Raw genomic sequence first — 26,375 nt, 5'->3', positions numbered from 1 at the left:
TTTCCTCGTGCGGTTTCCTTTATGTCTCTCCGTGTCTTATAAAACGTATTTTTTTTTTCTTTGACCCTGTTGGCGCTCCATTTGCTTGTGTATGGCATAGAAGGGGAGAGAAAGAGACAGGGGGGGGGGAGTGGTAGGGAGAGAGAAAAAAAGAGAAATCAGATAATGATCTATTTTCCATTGAAAATGCAAGACAGACAAGCATTGTAGGTGAGTCTTTATGACGTTTATTGGAAAGGTTCGTTAATTCCAAATGCACATTTCTGTTGTGTGACTTGATCTCTTACACCATCAATTTTGCATATCTTGTCAGTTCACTGTAATTACATTCGACCGTGTGCAATATCTCACTCATCATTTATGGTTGACCGACTGAGACACTCGTCTGCCGTAGACATACATTGTTGTTCTTTATTTTTTGTTCCTGTCGATATCAATGGTGATCTTAGATCTGTGCTGGTTTTAACAAAATATGTGTCGTGTGTCTGAAGCAGCCAAAGTCTGACTCAAAAATGTAGAATGCCTAATAATTAGTAGAATAGAGTCGTCACATGGTATAACGCTACGTTTCTCTCTGGCTCACGGAAACAGTTCCCGTTACACTGTGAAGTTAAGTGTCTGATGCTGTGTCTCTTTAATAGTGTATTTGTTGAATAGCTTAATTATAATTTTCTGGCCTGTCTGGCGTACGGTGGTTCTTGCACACTCGCCGTTATTGAAGTGACGGTGTCAGGGTTACAGCTGCCTCAGGTCCTTGCACACACCGATGATGCTGCCCCGTCTCGTCGGCACACAGGCGAGACCGTTCCCGCAGGGACAGCGATGGAAGCCGTGTGGCTGGTGCAGCGGGTACGGCAGGAAGTTGGAAGCGACATGACAGAGCTGGGCCCTCCTGCCCGCAGGCTTGCACTCCGGGACCGGTGCGAAGATCAGGTTCCTGGGGGCACAGCAGGCTCCCCTCCCCATCCCGGAGATACATTGGTGGTCGTTATGACACAGCTGAAAATATACAGAAATTCTTATTAGTCAATTTTCTTATCGGTTAAGTAATATCTGGAAGAAAAATAAACTTTTAGACTTTCACCGTTTACGTAATTACACTGATTCCATGGTAATATCAAATGAGAAATGAAAATTGTGCAACCCTTTAATGATTTACTTTCAAAGCAATGCTTAATATTATCATCGACCGATGATTTTGTGACAAATCACATAAACTTTCTGCTGTACGCCTTTTAGTGGCAGATTATATTTTATCTAAATACCTTATTGTTAACCCTATTCAGACCGAGCTTTTTCGGTCATACCAGGACCGAGGGGTCTTTTGAGGCTCGTCCCTTCTAACTCCTATAACTCTTAAACGCCTTATAACATATGACCACCAAATTGTCCAAGAATAATGACTATCTGAAAATTTTAAAAAAATTTGTTCGCCATCTTGGATTTTGACCGATGACGTCATCAAATTAGCATAATGTATTCACAATCAATTATAAAAGATATTCTAAATATCATGACGTTTTATTCATGTTAGAAAATATCAGCGAAAAATACATTGTTAGAACCTAAATTAGCGATTTTCGTGAAAAGAATGGTTGCCATGACAACAAGAAAAATTGACAATGTTCGTTAGATTGTTTCCAACTAAATTTCAGGAAAACTCAGCAAATCTAGTGGCTCTAGCGTAAGACGTTCTGGCGTTATGCGAGATGAAAGTTGACGCAGGCCTCAAAAGCCACCGGTCTGAATAGGGTTAAGAGTGACATTCAGCACCAAGGACAGGGTCTACGACCAATGGAGGGCTAGGCCAAATTTCTGTTCTGCCAGCTTTTTGCTCCGTTAGGTAGTGCCCGTGGGTGCTGTTTGCCTCGGGATTAGCGCTAGGGCTAGGGCTAGGGCTAGGGCTAGGGCTAGGGCTAGGGCTAGGGTTAGGGTTAGGGTTAGGGTTAGGGTTAGGGTTAGGGTTAGGGTTAGGGTTAGGGTTAGGGTTAGGGTTAGGGTTAGGGTTAGGGTTAGGGTTAGGGTTAGGGTTAGGGTTAGGGTGGGATAGAAATTATGCCTGATACCGGGCAGCAGTTTTGTTTGGTTCCGCATTAGTTACCGGTAAACGGTCTATAGGCTTAACATGGGTTTTGTAGAAAGCGTTCAAGCTGCAAAAGACGGGTGAGTGTAGTGGGATCTTTACCATGTTCGAGATGTGGTTAAAGTCTCAAGCACATGACCTCCGGCTTAACGTCCGTCTCCGCCAGGACATACCTAACCGGAACTGAAAACTATTTTCACCTGGGTCGTGAGGAAATAAGGGCTAAGTGTCTCTCTCAAGGACCAGGCCACAGCATTGTCATCGGGGCCTTGTAAGGATTCGAACAGAAATATATTTCTACAACCCTAACCACCAGACTTTATTTCCATCAGAGACAGTTGGTCATTGTTCTCTATCTCCTATTAGATAGCAGCACAACACGTTAATTTTACAGATAAGATTGTCATGTTAAGCTTTTCTTTTATTGATTTTTTTCATGGCAACGGGACAGAGTATTCGGCGTCCTACTTTTCTCCAGCTTAAGGAATTAAAAGGGTACACGATAGGTAATTCCCCATGGTAGAGGAATGGAAATAAATGGACTTCCTGTTTAATATGACGTCATTACTACTGAGTACTACTCCGATAAAATATACGAGCGAAATCCCGTGGGATTAACCCTGTGGCATGCTAGAACTCCTGAAGGAAAATGTCTGTACCCTTAATGCAGACCAACACTCACTGTCTGTGTATTCAGGCTTTTCAGATAAGCATAACTAAAAACACAGATCTATTCAAACAGCAGCACAGCTGGAAATGTTCCAGAGTGAGTGGCAGCTGATCTTCGTGGTTTCTAAACCGGATATCTTTACAGGTTTCTCGGGACATTGCAATCGTTCTCAGCGGGTGGACCCGTAGTCTGCGTCATCTCTTATAGTCCCATACGTCCTATCACATCCAGAGTACGTAAAACATAACATGGGCTTCTTTTTTTACTAAAAAAAAATAAAAATATGGTTTAAGTTGCAGTGTCCCAGAACTTAATGCGTATGATAGTATACTGGCTATCAGTACAGTCTTGTGATCACAATTCAATTATGCACGTATAATTCATCATGGTTTCTGTTTTATGTTTGGTCAAAGTTGCATCAGAATTTAACTATAGACAGTCAAATTGATGGTTACAGCAAGGGTCCCGCTGAGGGCCTTGGATATTTTGAAAACAGATAATGCAGCGGGGAGTCTTTTTCCGCATTTTAGACCTGTGGAAGATTGCTATTACAAAGGACATGTGAATGGTAACGTAAAGCTACACAATTATGTGCCCATTATATGACGTATGATACCCCCTTGCGCATCCGTGTTTGCGTATTTCCAAAAGATAAGAGAGGGAGAAATGCGAAACACAAGACACAAGATTCTACCTTTCCTGTAAGGTTGAGAACGCCATGAAGAAAATTGATCACATAGTTTTGGATATCTAAGAAATGCGTTTTGAACGTTAAGCTTGTTTCAAAAGCAAGCAAAAGTAAACGCCTACTCAGTCTTACTGTCTGCAAATATCTATAGTAGAAGTCCGGTATGAGCACACTGTTGAAGGGACACAGGTAGTTTGTTTTTGTAAGCCGTAGAAATCCCATGAATCTTCTATATCATTTTACATGGCTACTCGTTTATTTTAGAAAATACCATCTGCCACTTTTCTACAGACTGCAAAATGTCAAAATTGATAGCTGGCACCTAGTTTGTTTGAGTACTGCATCTTTTCACTCCTGGCTCACGTTAAATAGAGTCAAAGTGAAATCTCTTTCCGGCACTTAAATCCAAGGTACGTGCTTGTGTATATATACGTATAAAAACATTGCTTTGCCTATATATATATAATGCCCCGGTTATAAGGCCCCATCATAAGAGAGCAACAATGAGCCGGATTGCTGTAAGGATGAAAATTCTTCTCCATTCCTGGGAATTCCCAGTGTATTCTAGATATTCTCACTAGTTCCAGATATTTTTGCCCGTTCTTTCGCGCGCGATCGTCTGGCCCGAAAGTTTTTGACATGCTTAAAACTTTCGAAGTGCATTTAAAGTAGAGAAATATCGAACGGCATTCAAAATTCTAAATGTGTATTCTAAATGTGTTTTAAATATTCTAAAACTGCATTATGACCGCATTCTATGGCATTCCAACCATTCGAAATATTCTTATCTCATTCGATGGAGAACCGAAACGGCAAGCCACTTCGTCACTTTTTGGCCAAAAGAATATCTTTAAGTTTAATGCAGTGAAAATGTCTCGAATACACTACGAATTCCCAGGAATAGACAAGTATTTTCATTCTGACGGCATTTTGGCTCATTCTTTCTCGTGTGAAGGGGACATAAGGCCCATTTGGAATTCACACCCGAATGACCCCGAATGTGGCACGAATTTTGCAAATACTTCATTCCGGTTGCTTCTGCTTGATTCCTGATAATTCGTTTTCAGTGTGAAAGCCCTATTACACATAGCCGAACATGGCCTCCCGACTCTTTCCCGACTATGGTTAGGAGTGATTAGGGAGCTATGTCGCGTCGGCTGTAGTCGACTGGTCATCGGCTCAGTTGGCTGGTGTTAGTCTTAGTCTGCTGGTGTTCACCTGCGCCAGCCGAATGTTTTGAAATTTTGAAAACATTCGGCTGTGTACGGCAGATCTGGAATGAGTTGGCTAGTGATCTGCTGGTGTTCGGCGCGGCTGTCTGGTGTTCGGCTGGTGTTCGGGAGTAATTGGTAAACGCCATTATCACTGCTGACTTACAACTAGTTTTCACCCTACCCACGACTCACCCCAAGACTTTGCCAGCTCCTTCCCAAGCAACATGACTATTATCAAAACGCGTGGGCGAATCACCCCCCGAACTTCACATGACCAACATCCAGCCAACAACAAAGAATAATGCCGTATTGGGGCTAGTTGTAATCCAAATTTGATATCTCAATATTCAAAACGAAACTGACCACTCGTTTAAAATTGCTGATTATGTCCATTTCAAGTCATGAGATGATTAACAATCGGTAGGGAATCAGTCAGGAGAGATTTGGCAGTCTACGACTGGTGGTCGGGGTGGTTTGGAGTAGGTTAGAAAGCATTCGGGGCTGAGTTAGGAGATGGTTAGGAGATGGTTAGGAGATGTTCGGCGCGTGTTCGACGCACCAGAGAAGTTCAGCACCAGAGAGAGGCATGGCCTAAAACTGGTCAGACTATGTGGGTGAAGAATAGCCCCAAATCAGGAAAAACTGATGAGCGGCGCAGAGGCAAAGCGGAACCACAGAGAAGAATTTTGCAAGTCAGATCTAACTAAAGCAGCTATGATAGCCGGTGGTGTAGGATTGACGCGAATATGATTTTACCATGGACAATTTTGACCTACATATATATCATATATAGAGAAAACAGCTAGCCGTTATGACCGTTTTTTTTTTAGATTTCAAAGAACAAAAAAATAACACTTACCGTTGTATGTCTTCCAAGCGCCACTGACTTGTCCGGCACAACCAGTGCCAGCAGCAAGAGAACCACTATGACCATGTCCGTCCGCATGGTCTCCATCGCAGTATTCTGTACTGTCTACGTACACTGTCTTCACCTGGGCAGAGTTTGGGCGTAGTCTGAGCCTAGTTTCCCTGATGGTAAGACTGAGGTCCATGACGTCCAGGAATATTAATGACGCCAACTTACGCCCACATCAGTACATTTTATTCTCTTACATCCACAAGAAGATAACGTCACCACAATCCCTCACTCCCTCCGGCCCATTGTTGTCAGAAGTGAGGCCTAATTCCAGGAATGTTCTGATAAATATCTGGCTTTGGCTAATTGGATTCTTCCTACCATACGTACGAAACATGCTGAATAATAGGTATGTGCGTGTGAAATGCGGAACCCTATTCAAGCAACATGTCATAGAAGTATAACTGATGCCTAAGAAAGACTGGGATGTAGGCGGACAACTTCATGTTCGTAATTCGTTACCTTCTTTTGTTGCAAATGTTACATTGATATCGTACATGAGCTGATGTTTTCTCTGAATGAAACGGTAAAATACTTTCAGTGTATTCACATGTGTCACATTTCTCTCCCTTTCTCTCCCACTTACTATCACTCACTGTCTTTTTCTCTAGTGATGTACGCCGGCATGGTCAATCTCCAGCGTTGTAGCCTGAATCTGCTGCCCTCTGCTGTCAGACTTGAGACTGAATTTCAGGAATCTGGCTATTGGCTAATTGCATTCTTATTCCCGGGCCCGGTTTCAGTTGATACGCATGCGCACGAAGCATGAGGAACCCTATTCACGTCAACACTAAAAAAAACTCAGACATATGAGAGATTGGGGTATGGCACAAAATACAGTATTCGTCTATTTCCTTTGTTATTAGTTACAGTATGATGTCGTTAAACAGATGACGAAGCGTTCCAAATCTGGGCATTGTTAACCGAAAGTACACAATTCAACATGACATACGAGAAACTCTCAATAGTTCACGTTATCTCTGCATGAGTATAGTAACCATATGGATTATCTCAGTATGACAAAACCATGTACATGTATACCTCGTATCTCCGTAGACATATTCCACACGGTTCCAATTAAGTAGGATACTATACTCTCTATCCCTTCTGCCCCCTTTAAAAAAGTCAATGTCACGACTGGGGACATCTTGCGGCAGATGAATGACTAGGAAAGCACCTTCTGATCGAGAAGAAGGATTTGAAATGTAGGACCATCGAAGAGAACCATCATGATCCTTACCGCTGATATTAGTAACAATCTGTGGGGAGTGATAAATAGTAACATTTATTCGTGTCCGTTGTTACGGACATGAGTAACATGGCAATGCCAGAGGTCGTTATAAGAAAGCCCTTCTAACTTCAAGGAGATAGGGGCAAATAAGGAAGCAGAGCCGTAATAATGTTATCTTGATCTAAAATGCCTCTATCCTACTGAGCTATACAACGTATTTCATTCACATTTACGGGATGTGTATTGTATCTGTACCATAGGTTACCACTGTTGCTATAGGTAATATTCTCAAGTACAATACAAAGTTACTCAGGCAACCAAATGGTCAGATGCATCAGATAACATTCGCTATATTCGGTCAGATATTAGAAAGACACTGAATTGCAAATGGTGAATTGACATGTAATTGAGTTAACATTGTATGGTGGTTCAATTGGAAGCGAGACCAAGACATGGCCATATGCTTTTGATTCAATTAGCTCCTTTTGTTTTGAGAGAAGAATATGAAGTTGAATAATTATGCTTAAGTTATTTGTGTGTACCCCGTACTACGATATGAAGCCATCCGCTAAAGCTGCAATTCACTACGCAGGTGTTGCTAGCCGCAGCAGCTAATGAGAATTCAATAAAGACATTTTAAAGTGACTAATCTCGAGAATGATCTGCAAGGTGCCAACATTTATAAATGCATTCTATTATTGTTCCGCAGTGTGGCGCTCTTAGCTAACTGCTGTCCGAACATGATCATTCCGTGATGTTGACATCATACAGGAATGGATTATTTTTATTAAAAACAAAAATTTGAAAGTAGCTGATTATGTCCATTTCAGTTTGCCAGAGGGTTAGCAATCGGTTGGAGATCAGTCAGGAGAAATTCGTCAGTCTTTTACCAGAGGTCGGAACTTGGAAGTTGGTTACCAAGTAGCATTCGGGACTCAGTCGGGAGTAAGTCATTTACTTGATGGAGATGTTCGGCGCATGTTTGGTGATAAAAGATAGGCGTGGCCCACAAAATGACATGGTCAGGCTATAAACTACAACGAATTCAATCCAATAGACTTTTCAAACGTCTACATGATTTAACTTGACTTCGTATTTCTGAGCTAGATAAAAAATATAACTTTCAGTCCTGCACAAACAGCTTTATTCCAGTAAGATGAGTACAACTTAAATCAAGTTGGATGTCGCTGTCACTCCAGAAGAGTAAGGCCATTTACACCCGTAAAACAAAGACATCTCAAATTCTATCCTATCAGATATAGGGAACACGTCTCTCAGTAAAATCCACCTAAAGAGAGCGATGGTTTAGTAACCATATAAATAATGATGATATTCCATTTGATGAAATCTGTTTTTCTAACACAGTTCTAACACTGCCATCTGATTGAACACATGATAATCAGTTTCCTCTCTCTGAATGCGATATACAGATGTTATATCTTGTACATTGGGGAATGTGTCACGAAATACTCGCCAACATGCCAAGGCAGAGAAAAGATAGAAGCGCGGCCGCGGGGGAAATGGCGTCATGGTTTGGAGCTCATTCTGATAGCTCTCATTCTGATTGGTTGAGGAGTCGACGGTACCTGTTGTCTAATTTGGCCACATTCTTCACATCTGTGTAATTTCACAATTGTGAAGCCCTTCCGAAACGGGTGTCCGGTACCCAGTCGGGGTCTCCAGGCATCGGAGGAGAAGGCTTCCCGCCGAGCTTGACTTGTTGCCACCAGTTCAGGATGGCTATGCGTCGAAGTCTGCGATTGATGACACAATGACAATGTCAATCGTTATACGGGTATACATTCTCCTACTTATAGTCTTGCCCTCGGCTTATAGAGAATTGGTCTGAGTCTCTGCTAGCCTCTAACCAGCTGCCAACCAATTAGAAAATCGTCTTTACTTTAAGAAAACAAATTAAGTGACAGTTGATTGGAGATGCACGTCAAAAAAGTGAAAAACAACCAGATTTAGCAGAGCCTTGCTTTGTTGCTTTGTTGACTGCACTATAAGACGATGTTTTCGACTTATATCTCCATCAAAGATAAACCATGTAAGCACATTCCAAATGCAAATATCAAAATAAGTAAAACATACACGGACACAGCTTAAGATCTACGTCACATTTCTCAACCGGGGCCCGGCCGGGCAGCTTTCGGGAACGAAAAGTATGATGAAGAGACCAAAGTATGATGAAGACACCAAACCATACAAGAGAATAGTGGGCATTATTTCTATTTTTCGTTTCCACAAACGGTCCTGTCGGGCCCGGGTTTGGAAATTAGACTTTAATACCTAGAGCCTCGGATGTTTACAGTTGAGGCTGTATTCCGGATCTTAGACATCCCGCCTGGCAGTCTGCCGGGCCTGGAGAAACACGTCTGCGGCAGGAGGCGCCATGGGAGGCTCACACACACGTAGTGCTGGCTGCTCTGCTCAGGAAGACAAAACGTGTACTCATCAGTGATCCATCCCACTTGTAGCCATGTTTCTAAAGGTGGATTCACACTTGCGTATATATTCAAGTCCATATTAGGTCCGTATGGAATTGTTAGCCTCTATCAGGCTCCACATGTCGCTGGAAAAATAATAGAAATTGGACAAACATAGAAATATATCCTGCCAGCGGAGTTAGCTAGCCATGGGGCGCAAACCATACTCCTCAGGCAGCTAACTTCTGGCATGTTATCCGTCTATACTTTTATTTTTTACCATTTTCCAGTGACCTGGCTGGAAAGCCTGGTGGAGACTACCAATTCCATACGGACCACATACAAACTTGCATATATACGCAACATGTGAACCCACGGGCAAATGAAAGATGATGAATGATATGTACGTAGCTATAGGTACCCGAACATAGGAAATACATTGCTGTACACACGTGTGGATCTCCATGGCACACACAGTTGACACTCACACTCGTGTCTTTCCAATCATGTATTATATGGTCATCTCAGGAAATACCTTTCCATGCCAACGTAGCATGACGTGACGATGGGGCGTGCACGTGTCACGTGGAACTTCAAACAGCGGACTTGGGAAGGAACCTTTTGTATTCTATATATTTACTTTGTACAGTAGATCTAGTGGAACTTACTTGCAAGCGACGTTTCTGCTTAGGTGATGGATCAATCAAATTTAGGCTGTCAGTCATGACTTCATCAGACGGCCTGGCCAACTCTCGTGGATGTTTCGGGCCTTCTTGTTCGTCACGTGCCGCGGCAGTAATTTCAGTAGATCTAGCGAGGCCACGAGTGATCCCAGCGAGGTTTGCGGCTATACTCAAAAGCACAAGTAGCTTGAAGCTTGTGAGAGACATAACTGGAAAGAAGAAGAAAACTGTTCATTTGTCACAACAACCCCAAGAACGCCTGCCTCCAACAACACAGCAAAGTTTCTTCTGTAGTACGTTTATGTTTACAATTTACAGCTTTTTTGTGCGACTTCGTCTGGACTTACTCCCTTTGAATCAGGAAGACATAACCATACTCCTCTAGAGCAAAAAAAATCTGTCCATTTTTTTAGTTTAGATTAAGTAGAAGATAAAGTGCATTTTACTGTAGATTATTCTTCATATGAAAGCGATAGAAGCATTCTATTCGACTATGTGTTACGTGAATTTTTCCACTTCAGATACTTGAATAATAAAGAGAAATTTATATTCCTTACAGCCTTCTATGAACAAATTCTAACCAATAGAAAGAATTTATATATACCAGAAGAAATACCCGTAGTCCCTGCCAAGAACCATACATTAAACTTAGCGCTCGTTCAAGACTAGGTTCTTGGATCACAGGAGAAAGAGTTCGGCCTCGTCGGAGGTGTCACAGCACATTTTTTTTTCTTTACTCAAAAACACATAAGAATGACAATTTGGCGCTGCACTCAAGTTTAACAACTTATATTAATAACGCCACATAACAAAATACAAACTTAGGTAACTTAGGTCAACATAACTGTGCGCCATTTCCAACCACCCCAAGATATAAAGTAGAATCAATTAGCCTAATTGAGTACATATAAAAAAGAGAATTAACAAAAGTAGAGTTGGGACTTCTATATCTACTTGACTGATACAGTCATGTAGAGCTAGAAGCGCTTAGTATCCTCAATGTAAGTTTGTGTGAGTTGCATCGTTTTAAAGTTGTACACAGACGGTAACAATGCGGAACCTCTAAGAATAAAATATAATTTGACATTGTCTGACATATTATTTAGGTTTACACCATGACCAAGTAAATTTGCAAGATTGCCGAAAAATTCCGATCTTTGATGAATATATAATGGGGAATGAAGCATAAAGTGTAATACAGATTCGCATCGACACCCGCATCTACAGGAGCCACTGGGAGATGAACAAACTTTGATTAAGAGCACAGGTGCCGATGCGAAGCCTGACAAGAAGAGCGCAGGTGTAACGAGGGCCACAATTGTAGTGGGGGGACGAATGGGACGTATTTCCGAAATAGCGAGTAACGTAAGAACGAACAACAAGGTCTAAATCGTTCCAGAGATTCAAACTGTGAGGAACAAACGATTTGCCAAATCTATCAGTAGATTGTATCGAAAGTCGAAAATTTGACCTATTTCTTAAGTTGTAGGAAGTAGTTTGGGAAATTTCGGGGGGGGGGGGGATCAAATCTATTAGGTACCTCCGTGTTTGGCCATGTACTATTTTATAGAATAAAGATAAACGGTGAATATGGCGTCTGCTAAAGAGAGACTCCCAACCCAGTTCTTGGCAAACAGAAATGTAAGATGAGCCTTTAACCGCTCCTGATACGATAAGAGAACATACATATTGAATTCGTTCAATAAGATTGGAGTCCTCGGCAGAACAGCCATGCCAAACAACATCCGCATATTCGAGACAAGGGCGAATAAATGATTTATAAAGGGTTTCTAAAACTTTGCGAGTTAATTTGAATTTTAGACCACGAAATACATTAACTTGTTTAGAAATTTTAGCGAGCATCAGAATGATGTGGTTGTGCCAAGACAAGTTAGAATTTAAAATAACTCCAATATGTTTATGGAATAAAACTCGTTTAATTTCATACGTTCCAAGATAAAGAGGGGGTGGTTGACAAGGGATCTTTTAGCCTTCCGTTTTGGATGGATTTAATTCCATCAAGCATTTATGGGACCAGGACAAAATTATAGATAAATCAGAGTTGAGCCGATATGCAGATGCAGTTGGATCTTCAACAACATCAAGCAGAGAACTGTCGTCCGCGAATAAAAAGGGTAAAGAACTTAAGTTGTTTACAATATCAATGTAGATAATAAACAGTAAGGGGCCTAACACGGAACCTTGAGGGACCCCTGCGCCAATCTTAGACCATGGAGAAGACTGGCCGTCTACAATGACTCTTTGAGATCTCTCACATAAATAGCTGTAAATCCAATTTAACAAGGGACCATCAATTCCATATTGCTGAAGTTCAAATATCAAACCAGAATGCCATACCTAGTCAAAGGCCCTCGAAAAATCAAGAAAAATGGAGCAAACTTCCTTCCCTTCTTCAAAAGCCTTAAGGATGGTATGAGAAATATAAACTAGCTGACACACGGTTGAGTCACCATGTACAAAACCAGACTGGAGAGGATAAATAAGGTTGTTTGAAAAAAGGTGGTTATAAATATGTTTGTATACTATTTTTTCGAGGACCTTAGACAACTTAGGAAGTAGTGACACAGGACGATAATTGCATTTATCATGCGGATCGCCTTTCTTAAGAATTGGACCAACGTTTGCCCGTTTCCAGATCATGGGGAATATTCCATATGACAGAGATAAATTGAATACATAAGCTAACTTGTCAGATATAAGAGGTGCAATGCATTTAAGAAAATAATTGTCAATGTTATCGTATCCATTGACCTTAGAGGTGTCCAGGCTTCTAATGTAAAGTTCGACTTCTTCGGGTGTAGTGAAAACACAAGATAGCCTTGCATCTGTGAGAAAATTAAAATCAGGAAGAGTAGCATTCATATTGAATCACCGGGACATTTCATCATTTTAGACAAAGTACATATATTGGACACCAAACCGGATTACTTTGCGAGGGGGGTAAAGGAGGCCATCTACATAAGAGCACATCAGCCGACACTTAACAGAGACGGGGACCGATATCGCTTGCCAGACATTTATGATTCGTTACTCGAATCACGTGTCTCTAAGTCACGTGATCAGAGTAACTGAATCATTACTCCTGAAGAAGGTGGACGGAAGTGCGACTGAAAAATTAGAGGTAAGCTAATTTTGGTGCTGTAAGACAGTGGAAAATCTTCAATAAATTCTAACCAATTATACAGCTAGCTACATATATGCAATAACCAATGAGCGAGAGGACGTCAAATGTACTGGAGTGTAGATTAGACGTTTATATGTACTGTTGAACCTGTCTATAGCGACCACTCAAGGGACTGGAGAAATGTAGAGAAAATGCTATAAGTTACACATGATGTCTGGACCCACTAAACTTTCTCACCAAGTAACATTGTCTTGATCATGTCAAAATTCAACTGAACGTACCAAAGTCAAATCTACCGAAAATAATCGGTATTGCCTTGCGTAATGTTTGTAAATTCACCGACAAAGACTTGCGCTCTAACGTTCGAATTCACTGCCCAAATGACCAGGTGGCCGCTATGCAAAGGAGACCGCTAATACAGGTTTGACTGTACATACAATGTATATGGCTTTTACATGTATATGATTGTTACCGCATGACCAGTACTTAGCCCAGTGGGGCAAAAATGTGCAATAAAGGTCTTCATTCATTTAATATACATTTTGAGTTGTCGTAAATTTCTTGACAAAATATCCATACACATTCCCACCCAGCATCGGGCATGCGTACAATCCAGACTGTTGGCCATGTACTAACGTTCCCTTCCTGCCAGCCTGCCGAACAAGTTTGGATGTAGGTCAGCACAATCTTCGTATCCTGCCAGTTTCTGATTTTGACACCGTCCAGAAAAAAAATGAACCCGCCGGACAAACAAGAACTAAGAAACAAACAACATCTCCGTTTGCAGAAAGTTAACAGCCACAACAGAAATTAGAATCGGATTCCGTTTTTACAGCTATAATGCCGTTGGCCAACTGTTGACATCTTTCATTATCAACATATGCTGCATATTCTACCATTTCCACTACACGTTTTGGAGCGTGTGATGCAAGATAAAAGCGCAGCTGAGCCAAATTGCGCATACAGCGATAACAATAGTGGCCATTAAATTTTGTGGCCTACGATGGTTCTTTAATTGGCAGCTAGCTAGGTACACTTACTGAGTGCCAAATCACCGACAGATTGTTATTTGGATCGTCAGTTAACGTCCTCATGTGCGGAACATTAACACTAAAACGAAATATAAGTCAACTGTGAAAGTTCTTTCGTTCTAATGATAATATAAATGTCGTGTGCCTCTGTCCCTATAGCCTATTGAATTTATATTGTCTGGCTAAATCGCGCTCCTAGCGGTCCGCTCAACAGTCATCCTAAACCTGAGCCAGCGAAAATCTGAGCTTTTAATTGTGTAGCCTTTGTGTAGCCTACATCTCGCTTGTAGCAGCCCGCCCAACATTCGACCGGCTTTCTACTAGATAAGATAAGAGGTGTGCCAAAGTCAATCACCACATGACAACGCCACCCAATCCAAAGCAACCAAACGTCAGGCTGTGGTGAGCTGATGACGATTGCATACATTATCCATATATAGAAAACCCAGTTCCCCTGAGGGCCATTCACCATCAGGCATCAAGCTTCTAGCCAGTCGCGTGTTGGACGGGTAGCGAGATTTGATCAAGCTTGTTCCAGAGGCTAGTGCACGTAAGTGGCAAAAGGAGGTAAAAGACAGACGGGCTTTAGCAAAAAGTAAAAAAAGTAAGGGAGACCAAACATTAAATTTGGTGTCCATCATTAGCTATAGAGCAACAACGCTTTCGAGTTAGTCCATTACACGGCAAATCGCTTATTAGTGCATGTTCAACATCTGGTAAAGGAAGCCTGCCAATTCCGCGCGGGAGGGGGTCAGCTGTTTACCTGCATGAAAAATGAAAGTATAGTTTTTGGTGTTTCTGTGTGTGTGTGTGTGTGTGGTCAAGGTCAAGGTCAATTTTGGGTCCCCTGGTGTGTAACCTTGGTACTGCAGCAACTCAATTTTTTTTATTATCTTTTGACCTGGACATGCTATGGTCTTCATTTTTTGGTGGCAGATAGCTTGTGATGTAAGGAAGGAGATATCTATGTTTGCCACCCCCCCCCCCCAGCAGCTTGCTCTGGAACTGCAGGGACATTTTTGTCAAAATCTTCCATGGAGCATAACGAACCATAGGAACGATGGTTTTCCAGGATATTTAGCATGCAGGTAGCTTTGGTACAGATGTACATAACGAAGTGCAAATTATGCAAATATCGACTTAATTTGCACACTTAATGAGGGAAATTACAGTTTTTCCCAGTATAGGACTCAAATACATGTAACATAATTGTGTAGTTTGTGGTAAGTGGAAGATTAGCAGATTCTAATTATGCAAATAAGTCCCTAATTTGTATAATTAGTGTGAAAGTGTCTAAATCCATATAAGTATATGTAGTAAATGATTGGATTGCCTATATTATGACCTAAGTAAGTTAGCCTGATATATTTCTAGCATTCACCCTCTAAGGTGGGATTTGTAACAATCATTGAGAAAATATTCACTCAACATACATGTTTAAACATTTTTGTGTGGCAAAATAAAGAGAGAGAGACATGTCCATTACTTAGCCATGCAGTATGGAGAAACATCTTACACATTGGGGATTGAACACAAGTCAATCATACCGCAGTGACGGTGGCACAGTGGGGGCAGTGAGGGCAGTCGCCCCCACAAAAAATATGTTGTGGGGGCATGGCCCCCACAAAAAATCAAGCTGAAACCCATATCTTTTCAATGATGTTTTCAGGTGGAAAATTGTGTTAGCTGAGAATGAAATTATCGGTGTGGCGCACCAAGGCGGCATAAAAGCTTTAAAGAATGTCAGTGGATCATTTCATTGCCAAACTGAGTTTCGAAGAGGGTGATTTGAAGGGGTGTTCGGCAATGAGACAATAGTGCAAAGCTATGAATTTTCACTACAATGCATCTCTACAAAGGACACAATACCGAATACACTTGACCTATATCAGTAGAGATAAGAACAGGTATGATTGTCGTATCTTGCTTTTTTAAAAAACTAATACTGATCAACCGTGCCAGACGTTATTCACTATATAGCTATTGCCTAGAAAATGACACAGCGTTCACCGCGTTCAGAGCATGGATAGGATGACTAAACTAGTGATGCAATCGGCTATGCTGGTCAATGATAACCAGACCAATTGTGAATTAAGTATGAAGTCTTTTATCAATATCCTCCAAATTTCAAATCATTGGAGTCATTACTTTCCAGGCATTCGTTTTTCCTAAATTAGAAGGTAAGTGGCGAGAAAAAAGTAGTGTGAATTGTGATCAGACATCTGTGGGTCTAGTTCCCCATGCCATAAATTAACAAAAGACATTGTCAAAATGTTTGATAATGATTCTCTTCCTATTTCAAGCAAAAAGAATTGGGTTTCTAACTTCCAACAGCGCAAATTGACCCACACACTCAGGTCAGGTCAATTGTCCACGTTTTTTTCCTTCTCCCTCACCTAACGTTACTGCCTGGGTGTCGCCTGCAAAGTAATGATCACAATAATTTGAATTTTGGTACATATTTATATAATTTTATACTTGACATCTATGCTTCGAAACCTGAGCTGTGCTTATTATTTCTCGGTAAAGTCTAGGACTTATCGAGGACTTATTGATAACCCTACGTACATGTATAAAGTCTTATATAAATGTGTACCAAAATTCAAATTATTGTGATCATTATGTTGCAGGCGACACCCAGTAACGTTAGGTAAGGGATAACGAGAAAAAAGGTGGACAATTGATCTGCAACCTGAGGTGTGAGGTCAAATTGTCTGATCACGCTGCACCCTTCTTTTTCAGGCCACTTACCCTCTAATTTAGAAAAAACGAATGCCTGGAAAGTAATGACTCCAATGATTTGTAATTTGGATGATATTAATTGATAAAAGACTTCATGCTATGAAGTTGTGCCTGAAAATCTGAGTTGTACTTGTTATTTCTTGGTGAGGCCGAGAACTTATTGATCACCCCTCGTACATGTAGTCTCTACCAGACTGACCATACGCTGGCTATCATAGGGAAAATAATTTGCCATGGGAGTTTTGCTACCAGAGGAGTTGGTCGGCAGCGCAGCCGGACGGGAAGCATGGGCCTAGGCGTGGACTGACTCCCCTGGCAAATATCCGGTAGATTTTATGCGAATTCTACGATGTCGGCTGAGTACAGAGCGAATTGCTTGCGTGCATTCAGTGTCTAAAAGTTCATAATTCCAAAGAAGTGGAATGCTCATTTGACAATATTAGAGCTTACAGCTCGGGCATTTACAGCAGGTCAAGATATGCAACAAGAGGTCTAGGCCACAAACATGTACTCCGTGACGTATTTAGTAACTTGCCCCCTTTCGATTAGTGCTTATTATCCATGTCCTATTCTTTTATCGAACTGTTGTTTCCATTTAGGTACAGGCAGTTGTTTGTTATAACACGAGTTGTTTGTTATAACACAGTACAGTAAATGATGATTGGAGCCTAACATTTGGTTGGAGTTACATCTGGAGAAATAGTTGTTTAATCAATTTGCCGCTAGACATAGCCCAACATCTGCTTGTAGATGTTTTGCCTAAACGACTGTGCGATATCGATAATCTGGTCCACAGTATCAAAACAGGGGTGATTTTTTAAAAGGTTACCATCCGTCCCAGAGTAATCAAGCTCTAGCAAGTAGCGGTATATCGTTATATGTATAAATGTATCTTTCCTTCTACAGTACAAAATTATCATTGTCTATCAGGGCTTTCTTGAAGCTGCAAGTTAACTGTGTTATCCTGCAGTGCCAGCGGGAAAGGGCCTATCATTATCTACAACTCTGTGTTTGACGTACGATCCCATCAAAGTTGCTTCTGTGTGGGAAACATGTCAGGGTAGAAACTGCGAACTGGCAGTATCGGCGATTCTACCGGTAGAGATCCCGATCGGAGTTTTTGTGGACAGAAAATAAAGACGCAATATCTCGATGCGGTAGCATCCGTCGTAGGACTCGGTTTTCATGTCACTTGATTTTTTAGCAGCCTGAGGCAGCATCAACGGCCGAAAAGGATATATAAGATAGCATTTTCAATAAAAATTCAGTTGAATTTTGTACGCCGCGCGCACGACTATATGAAGATTAAACTCAGTTTCCAATCGACTATCGTACGATAAATGTGACCAGGCCCTTAGAAAGATATGCGTACAAAGGTATGAAGGACCTACCTGTCTCTGTACGCCGGTTCACGCTCTTCTGGTTGCGATGCCCCCGCTTTGTCTATGACTCCGTGAGTCGATGTACCGGACACGAAAACCATCGGAAGTGACAGGTTTCGTGTACACCCACCCACCTACACGAACTACCTACGTCACAATTAATTATGCAAATAAGAACACACTGAACATGTTTACTCGTGGATGTGATCTTTTCTTAAGATAAAAAACGCAAGATTGGTCCTTCTTGTGATAGTCCTCTTTAGAACAGAGAAAATACGAGAGAATAGTCTCACTAATGAGGGAGATACGTACATGTATATACGTGACGTGCAGGTGCACAAGGTAACGACAAAGAAGCTTGCTTGTATGGGTGGTAATAGAAATAAAATTCCACATCTGACACTTGAGTGATCAAATTCAAAACAGGCTTTCTATATTTCACACTCTCTTCACAGGAGTTCTCAACATTTCAAGTCTGGCAAGCTGGTTATCACTTTGCGCGTGGCTGTTATTTGATTCTCACTAGAAATGGGGGCTCATTGCTATTTTCGAAGAATCGTTTTAAAAAAATGGTGAGGACTAAATATCATTATCACCCACGTCACAGTAAAGGCCCCCTCTCACTAGACTCGCGTCACGCTTGCGTCGCTTCGGGGTTCGACAACGCAGACGTGACCCCGCGGCACCTAGAGGTGACGCAAGCGAACCTAGAGGTGACACAAGCAAGCGCGACGTTTTTTTGGAAGTTAAAAAATAACACAAGTGGCAAGATGCCCCAACAATGACCCAGGAGTGACACAACAGTGACCCAAGAGTAACACAACAGTGACACAATAGTGACGCCAACATGCCTTCAACAGTATCAAGATTATATTTTGTTTATTTGGCACCAAGTATCAAAAGTGAACATCCTTTTATTATTGAAAGCTATTTTGGATACATTTTAGATATCATTTTACAGCGGTTTTTGATTCAGTTATAACAGTGACCCAAGAGTAACACAACAGTGACACAACAGTTTGTCTATTTCCTATTAAAACGTAGGAAATATCAAGATTTTTTATTTGTGAAATTTGAAAATTGTTCAATGAACCTATAAACACACACCATTACACATACTTGTTGCAAAACACATAAGCGATGGACTCAAATCTGGTATATGGTTCGTGTCCATTCATTTGGGTGACTTCTTTTACTGTAAACGTACGCGTCTTATGCATCATCACAAGGGAAATTATTTCGTTATTAATCTCATTTTGAGGCATTTTCATCATTTTACAGTGATTTTCATACATTGACAACGCTGCGACTTCCGATAACCTGTTCATTTAGTCTAGAAACGCAACAGTGACGCAAGTAAGTGTGAGCGCAACAGAAAATCGGCGAAAATAACACAACAGTGACACAGTGAATGAACCCCGCAGCGACGCAAGCGTGACGCGAGTGTAGTGAGAGGAGGCCTTTAGGAAATAGACGCAACAGTAATCAGCATCCGTATATACAACTTCACATATCCCTACGTATACGACTAGAGTGGGAAGGGCCTGTCTTCGTTTACTGATCTCTATTAGTAAGCTGATAAATGATTGGGTTGGCTAATATGAATTCAAAGAAATTTAACTTATTTTTAATTGAATAACACAACAACAATTAACACAATCGTCAATGACAGTCAGGACCACCAGGTTCCCTATCAGCACCAATAACCAATAATACATGCAGATAGACAGCGCTTGCGTCTTAATGATTGGAACGTATTTACAGTTATTGCCTTCGTTAAGCGGAGATTATATTTCTACTGGCTGTGCGGTTATATCCCAGTAGGTGGTTTATTTCGTGCTTTCAAAAAGAAATTGGATTGTGAGGACTTGTGGATAGTGGAGAGTTTTAATCAAAAGTTCCATTCCTATGTCAGCTATGTTATACTTCGTGTTAGCTATGTTTATGTCAGCTGTATGCCATGTATTTGCTATGTTCTCTCTTGGAAGAGTAGATGTCACTAGAATCTTAGGTAGACAGATAAACAGAGAATTACTAGGATACTTTTATGTGCATTAGCTGATACATACATACATGTGTAAGTAGCTTATCTTTCCTAGACGTGAAACATGGACATGCAAACTAGAAGTTGTGCTCCACTGTTAACTACAATGTTCCATGATCTGTATCATTGAAATACGTCACACCGAAAAAAGGCGAACCAATCTCTATTTCCTTAGTATACTCTGTCCTAAATGCCAGCATTTTTCAAAAGCACTTCTTTGATAAAAGGAAGTCGTGTATCTTATACATTTAGCGCAATGGACATACTAGTTGTTGGATAAGGAATAAAGACGCGTCCTTCAATGTTGAAATTCATAACGTTATTCTCACAGAAAGGGATTGTGCGGTTCTTATATAGGCTTCATACATGTCAACAAAATCTATAGCGTCACCCTTTTTTAAAATACCCCCACAGAACACTGATGGCACAAGTACTACGGCCTAACCCTTTTGAAAACAGATCAGGAAAAGAGGCCAACATAATTTGTCATCTACCCAACTGCAGATCAGAGAAGCATAAAAGGTTAACTTGTCATGGCTAATCTGCAACCCACTGAAGGTTGCCTTCTCCTGAGTACGAAGGTTTTGTTTTCGGTGTGTCTGGGTGTCTGTATTTCGGTATGTCCTTAGGTATTTGAATAGTAGATGTATTCAGCAGGATAGTGATGGCTAGATGAGGAGGAGAGGAGAAAGGTGCAAACAGAGACTGACAGGAAGTAAAGGTTTACTTGGACTACAACGTCTTTTTTTCGCAGGCTGACAGTAAGGGGTAGTACTAGTCTTTACAGACATTCCAGGTCAAAGGGCCAGTAGAAGAGACTGCTAATTCACAGGGAGGTATTGTTTGCGGTTTGTGTATGTCGTCGCTTTCGCAGTTATATATTTTCCTTGTGCTCACGTTCACCGAATAGTGATCAATGCACACCTTATTTGCATGATTGATGAACTACAGTTATCATACAAGACAAACCAGAATTTTTAACGGAAGCGTGAGAACTTGTTTACATAGCAGTCAGACGCGAACAGGGTCGGTCTATGATATATACTGCCGGAGTCGAGATGGTTTCAACACTTACGACAGCCTGATATATTTCTAGCATTCACCGTCTAAGGTGGGATTTGTAACAATCATTGAGAAAATATTCACTCAACATACATGTTTTAACATTTTTGTGTGGCAAAATAAAGAGAGAGAGAGACATGTCCATTACTTAGCCATGCAGTATGGAGAAACATCTTACACACTGGCCATGGGGATTGAACACAAGTCAATCATACCGAGATAACAACATTACTGAAATCCTGTTTATTTGTAACGAGGAGAGGCCAGGTCAAACGCTTCTTGACAAATCAAGGGGATGCAGGATCGGAAGAGTAGATTTGAGCAAGAGTAATGGTTGGTTTGGTAACACCCCCTGTTCACTAGACGCCGCGACCGCTGAGAAACCAACGATTTCACAGATCACTCAACGACTTTCGCACATTTGGTTGTCTTTTCAATCATACTTTTACATTATGCGTCATATTCTAATTATGACATCAAGCTTCACACAAATCCAATCTTGCTCGCAGTACGAATGTAGTCTCTACCAGACTGACTACGCTGGCTATTATTATAGGGAGAATTTGCCAGGGGAGTTTTACTACCAGCAAAAAAACATGAACATTAGCGTGGACTGACCCCCCTGGCTAATTTTCGTTTTCTTGTTGTTGCCAAATTCGACGATCCCCGCAACTCCGTAGGAAGGCCTGGCGGAGGCTAGTACGAACGCCTCAAGGATCGCCGTCTAGTACAAAAGTGGGCTAAGCTTGTAACGGATGACCTTTCCCAGTACTAAATCTACATGTAGAGAGCCAGCTTAGGGACACCTGTACTCTACTCTCTTCTCGTGTTCGCCTGTAGGTTAACACAATTCGTCATCTGTCGCTGTCCTTCAATACCACGGATAAGTTGGAAGACATAAAAAGCATATTCGGGCCTGTCGTTGCAGTAAAAAGAGGGAAACGCGGTCAAAATTGCCCAAAAGGACCGCCCTGCCACGCTTTACACTAGGTTTTTCTGAGAGTGAGACGTCTTGGCCAAGACCGTCTCAGCCAAGACGTCTCAACCACAGTGTAAAGAGCAATTTAGGGGTCTCAAGACCAGATTCCTGCTGTTATATAATTAGGACAGTTTTTTTTCTGATAGTAGTCCACTACAATCCAACTTTTGATATTTCCCCTGCATTTGTGGAAAAACTGCAAAAACTTATTACGGAGGAATGCAGAGACACAGAATAATGCCTGCAAGCCTGCTCTGCGGGGAGTCCAAAACAGCTTGCCACAGCGTGTGTAAAGAGAGCTGGCTGAGACGGTCTTGGCCAAGACGTCTCAGAAAAACCTAGTGTAAAGCGAGGAGCGGCCGTGTAATTTTTCCGACTACTACTATATCTACGCGACTCAACCTCTGCTTGGAGAGTAGTCTATGCGGACAGTTGGTCAGTATGCACAGGATTAGCAATGCTTGCTCCAATAGGAAAAGTATCGTTAACTATAAGGGGCCATTATTCATGATGGCAATAATTTGCCAGGTGGTCCTTGTGAAGGGTCACTTGGACAAATTGACTATTCCTGTCTGAATATGAAACAAAAATAATCGGCATTCATTACCTATTCGGGTTTTGTTTTTCAAGCAATTCATTGAATCATTCCATTTAACTTAAGGTCAATGATCAAGTAATATTTATTTGGTTCAAGTTGGATGAAATTCCCAACAGCATAGAACAGGTGAAGATAAAGGGTAATAGCTACAGTGCCTGTAGTTATGGGATGGGCGTTTAAATGAAGAGGTAAAGCCGCAATTTTGATGTTCCTCTGGTGCGGCTTAGCTGAGGCCAAGGCTGAAGCAGAAACTTTGCCCTGAAGGCTAGAAATAGGTGCAGCCTCATATTGAAAACGTGACATGATCAATGGCGAGTAAAAGGAGATCTTTTAAAGTATGAACAATGCCAAAGGCTGTCATAGACCGAAACTTGTGTTTTGTTACATCAATGGAAAATGGCTAGAGTTAAACGCAGTGTCAAAGCAACATGTGCTATGTATGTAAAACATTATTTTGCAGCATGACCTCAACAATGTTTAGATGTTTTATGTCAAGGGAAAGAAAACAGACAAAGGGAAAATATTAATTTGAGAAGTTCTTTTTAAATGAAATACTGTAAATGCAGAAATGTTCGCGGTGGATTAATGTTGGCGGTTTTCGCGGTGACCACTTCACCGCGAATATTTAAAACCATCGCGAACATTTTTCCATTCGATGGTATTAGACTGCAGTCTATGGTGTTACCGCGAACTTAAAACCACCGCGAAAAGTCCTTTTTCCCGCTACCGCGAAATTAAATCCCCGCGAACTTCAATGCATTTACAGTAGCATACGTTATTCAATGTCCGTGAGCTGCAAATGCATTTTCAATAGTATCGCAGGTTGTAACGCAAAGAGCCTCAATCAAACTCATTTCACTCGGAAATATCAATACGCTCCATAGGTGCTCTCAATGATAAAGCTATTTGGTAGAAAGTTGGTCGTGGGTGTGCCCCAGGGCACTATAGCTATGTGGCATCGTCATACTTCAGACACGGTTAGCGTTTTCTTCTCAACTATGCGAGGTACCGCTCTGCCATCTTGGATACTGCGTTACCGCACACAGTTGACACTAAAATCGTGTTTAGATGCCCTACACACATGCCCTGATACGGCGATGATGCAAGGTTTTACATGGTCCGTGCTCTGGGACACAATTTTGACCGCCGCTGTACCGCACAGAGAAGAAGCATCATGCTATTTCAAACAACTAGTAAAACTATGACCTACCTTTAGCTCTTTCAGTATATACTTATAAGTTTTCCTTGTTGCTAAATGTGTTTGTTTTTGATCTTTAAAATATGCACTTGTGAATGCTTACCATTTGATGCACTAATAATATATAATGTATGTATAAAATCAGCAAATGCTGCCTGGAATACTGTATTACCTTGTTGCAATTTTTAAATGAAATGAAGAAATAAGTCGTTGCCACGCGACAGCAGACTGTTCACCTGTCATAATGTGTGCACCTGTCCACCTTAACAAGCAAGCTTCCATAAACGTGTCATCCTCATCCGCTATCTTAATGGTAACGAAGCCGGCCTCAAGAAAAGCAAGCGGCAAAGAAAATTCCAAATGAGCTTAATTGCTTTCGATTTCAGGTACTCGAAAGCTGGCAGTTCGTGCTTACGCCAAATTGTTAACCTACTTAATTATGCAACAGAACCAATGTTAAGTCAGGCAAGTCTTAAATTCAGCTGAAAATGGTCAACAGGGATGTCAAAATGAATGTAATATGGTCTACTTGATTTCTGCGACCTCATGCTATCCTCAAAACAATCAAGTCAGTCTATTCAAATCTACAGCAACTGATTGGACTTATTGAACTTTACAGTAATACTTTGTCTTGTCTCTCTCATCTAAATGAGGACTAAACTACCGTTGAAAGAGCGATGGCAAAGACAAAAGTAATTTGTAAGCTTGCAAATTGCGATAATCCTTCCTCGCGGGCCTGAACGCGAGCTTGCTGCAGTTTCATGTGTAGATCTGATTAGGGTTTGTAATATTTAACTGTTAATGCAACTTTGCTATCATTATCGGCAAAACCTGTCCAGATATTGACCTCATTTTAAAACGTCTATGGATAACTCTCACAGCTATGGATAATTCAACAATGCACATGTTTGTCCGATACTAATTGTAGTGAAGACCAGTCGTCCCGTTTGAGTAGTTAGACATAGTGTTGGATTAGCCTATGTGAACTTTCAGGCAAAGGATTTAGTCCCACACAGAGATAAACAACGCCGTACACTTCACTTTGAAGATTTGGAGCAAAACTAGATGTCACTTAATCCAAGACCTAGAAAGGCAGTATTTGCGACCATGATATTTCACTCTCCATGTATGGTACAAAGACGGTGAAATAAAGTTTTGTAATATAAACACACAGTAGCATGCAGTACGTTAGGCCTAGCATACGTGTTTGCCAGTTAAGCCATGTCGCTTTGTTTGAACTTTAAGCGGGTATCTCACATGACGGCGCCGAATTGCGCCAGGTATTCGCAAATCGGCACAACTTGGCGTCTGGAATTGTACATTTGCAATTCGCAATACTGAATATTTTACATCTCACCTGCATTAAGTATCATTATTGAACAACCTACATTAGCATGGAAGCTCTTGTGTTGGTACGATCGATGTTGAAGTTTGTAACTTTCATTCAACACATGAAAATCATAGTGATTCAGTTATTAAGGTCACATGCTCATCAGAGTAATTGAATCACACTCGTTGAGAAGCTTAAGCTTGATGGATGTGTGACTCGTTGAGAAGCTTGATGAATGTGTGACCGACTTTTTTTTCAAAATATAGTATACGTAATCTGTGTTGAATGAAAGTTACAAACTTCAACATACATGTAGTGAACATCCTTTGAATACTTTTTGACGCATTTCTAATGTCCTCATATGGGCGTCATACGCAAAGGTGACCGCGGGGTAAAATTTGCTTGGGAAGTTGGCTCAATTCAATTCAAATAAATAAATAAATTCCCAAGCGCAATTGGGCCCAGATTACCCGCTTTAGGGTAATTATACCGAATACAAGCACTTGGACGGTAACATTGAATGAAGACCTTTATTGCACATTTTGCCCCACTGGGCTAAGTACAGGTCACACGGTAAGAATCACATATATGTAACAATGGAAACAATCATACACATCTATATATGTAGATGTGCGTCTGATCTATTCTAGGACATTCGACTTCCTCTCGCAACAAAGCATGTCCTATCCTCCAGGTCCACTCTAGTGCACGTTAATGTTGCCAGCAGGGCTGGACGCCCCAATGGGGAGATGAGATCAAGTCATTCTTGCCGGACGTGAGGCACAGTTTTCCTTCTGATATGCCGTATGGCCATTATAACGGCATACCCTTGCGAGTCCGGTTATATAATCGGATGTACACACAGTCCCTGTGTGCGGGTCCGGTTGATTGGCCACTCTTGCGTCTTCAAAGAGGCGAGAGTGGCCATCCCAGAATGCACAGGTCTCTAG

At 41.3% G+C, this 26,375-nt stretch overlaps 2 protein-coding genes across 2 annotated transcripts; both read right to left on the bottom strand.

The window, feature by feature from the left end:
- Positions 1 to 217: 217 nt before the first annotated feature.
- Positions 218 to 5,723, bottom strand: LOC118410461 (toxin MIT1-like). Its single transcript, XM_035812193.1, has 2 exons — positions 5,515 to 5,723; positions 218 to 999 (listed from the first exon to the last, which is right to left on the bottom strand). The coding sequence occupies exons 1-2, from the start codon at positions 5,608 to 5,610 to the stop codon at positions 736 to 738; spliced, it is 360 nt and encodes a 119-aa protein (XP_035668086.1). The 5' UTR covers positions 5,611 to 5,723; the 3' UTR covers positions 218 to 735.
- A 2,206-nt stretch (positions 5,724 to 7,929) lies between these two features.
- Positions 7,930 to 18,312, bottom strand: LOC118410319. Its single transcript, XM_035811902.1, has 4 exons — positions 18,224 to 18,312; positions 9,900 to 10,123; positions 9,095 to 9,231; positions 7,930 to 8,556 (listed from the first exon to the last, which is right to left on the bottom strand). Exons 2-4 carry the CDS (start codon positions 10,119 to 10,121, stop codon positions 8,430 to 8,432), a joined length of 486 nt encoding a protein of 161 aa, XP_035667795.1. The 5' UTR covers positions 10,122 to 10,123; positions 18,224 to 18,312; the 3' UTR covers positions 7,930 to 8,429.
- Positions 18,313 to 26,375: the final 8,063 nt, after the last annotated feature.

The sequence above is a fragment of the Branchiostoma floridae genome, chromosome 2 (assembly GCF_000003815.2).
Source record: "Branchiostoma floridae strain S238N-H82 chromosome 2, Bfl_VNyyK, whole genome shotgun sequence".
NCBI classification, from domain to species: domain Eukaryota; kingdom Metazoa; phylum Chordata; class Leptocardii; order Amphioxiformes; family Branchiostomatidae; genus Branchiostoma; species Branchiostoma floridae.
This window is presented reverse-complemented; position numbering and strand designations above follow the sequence as displayed.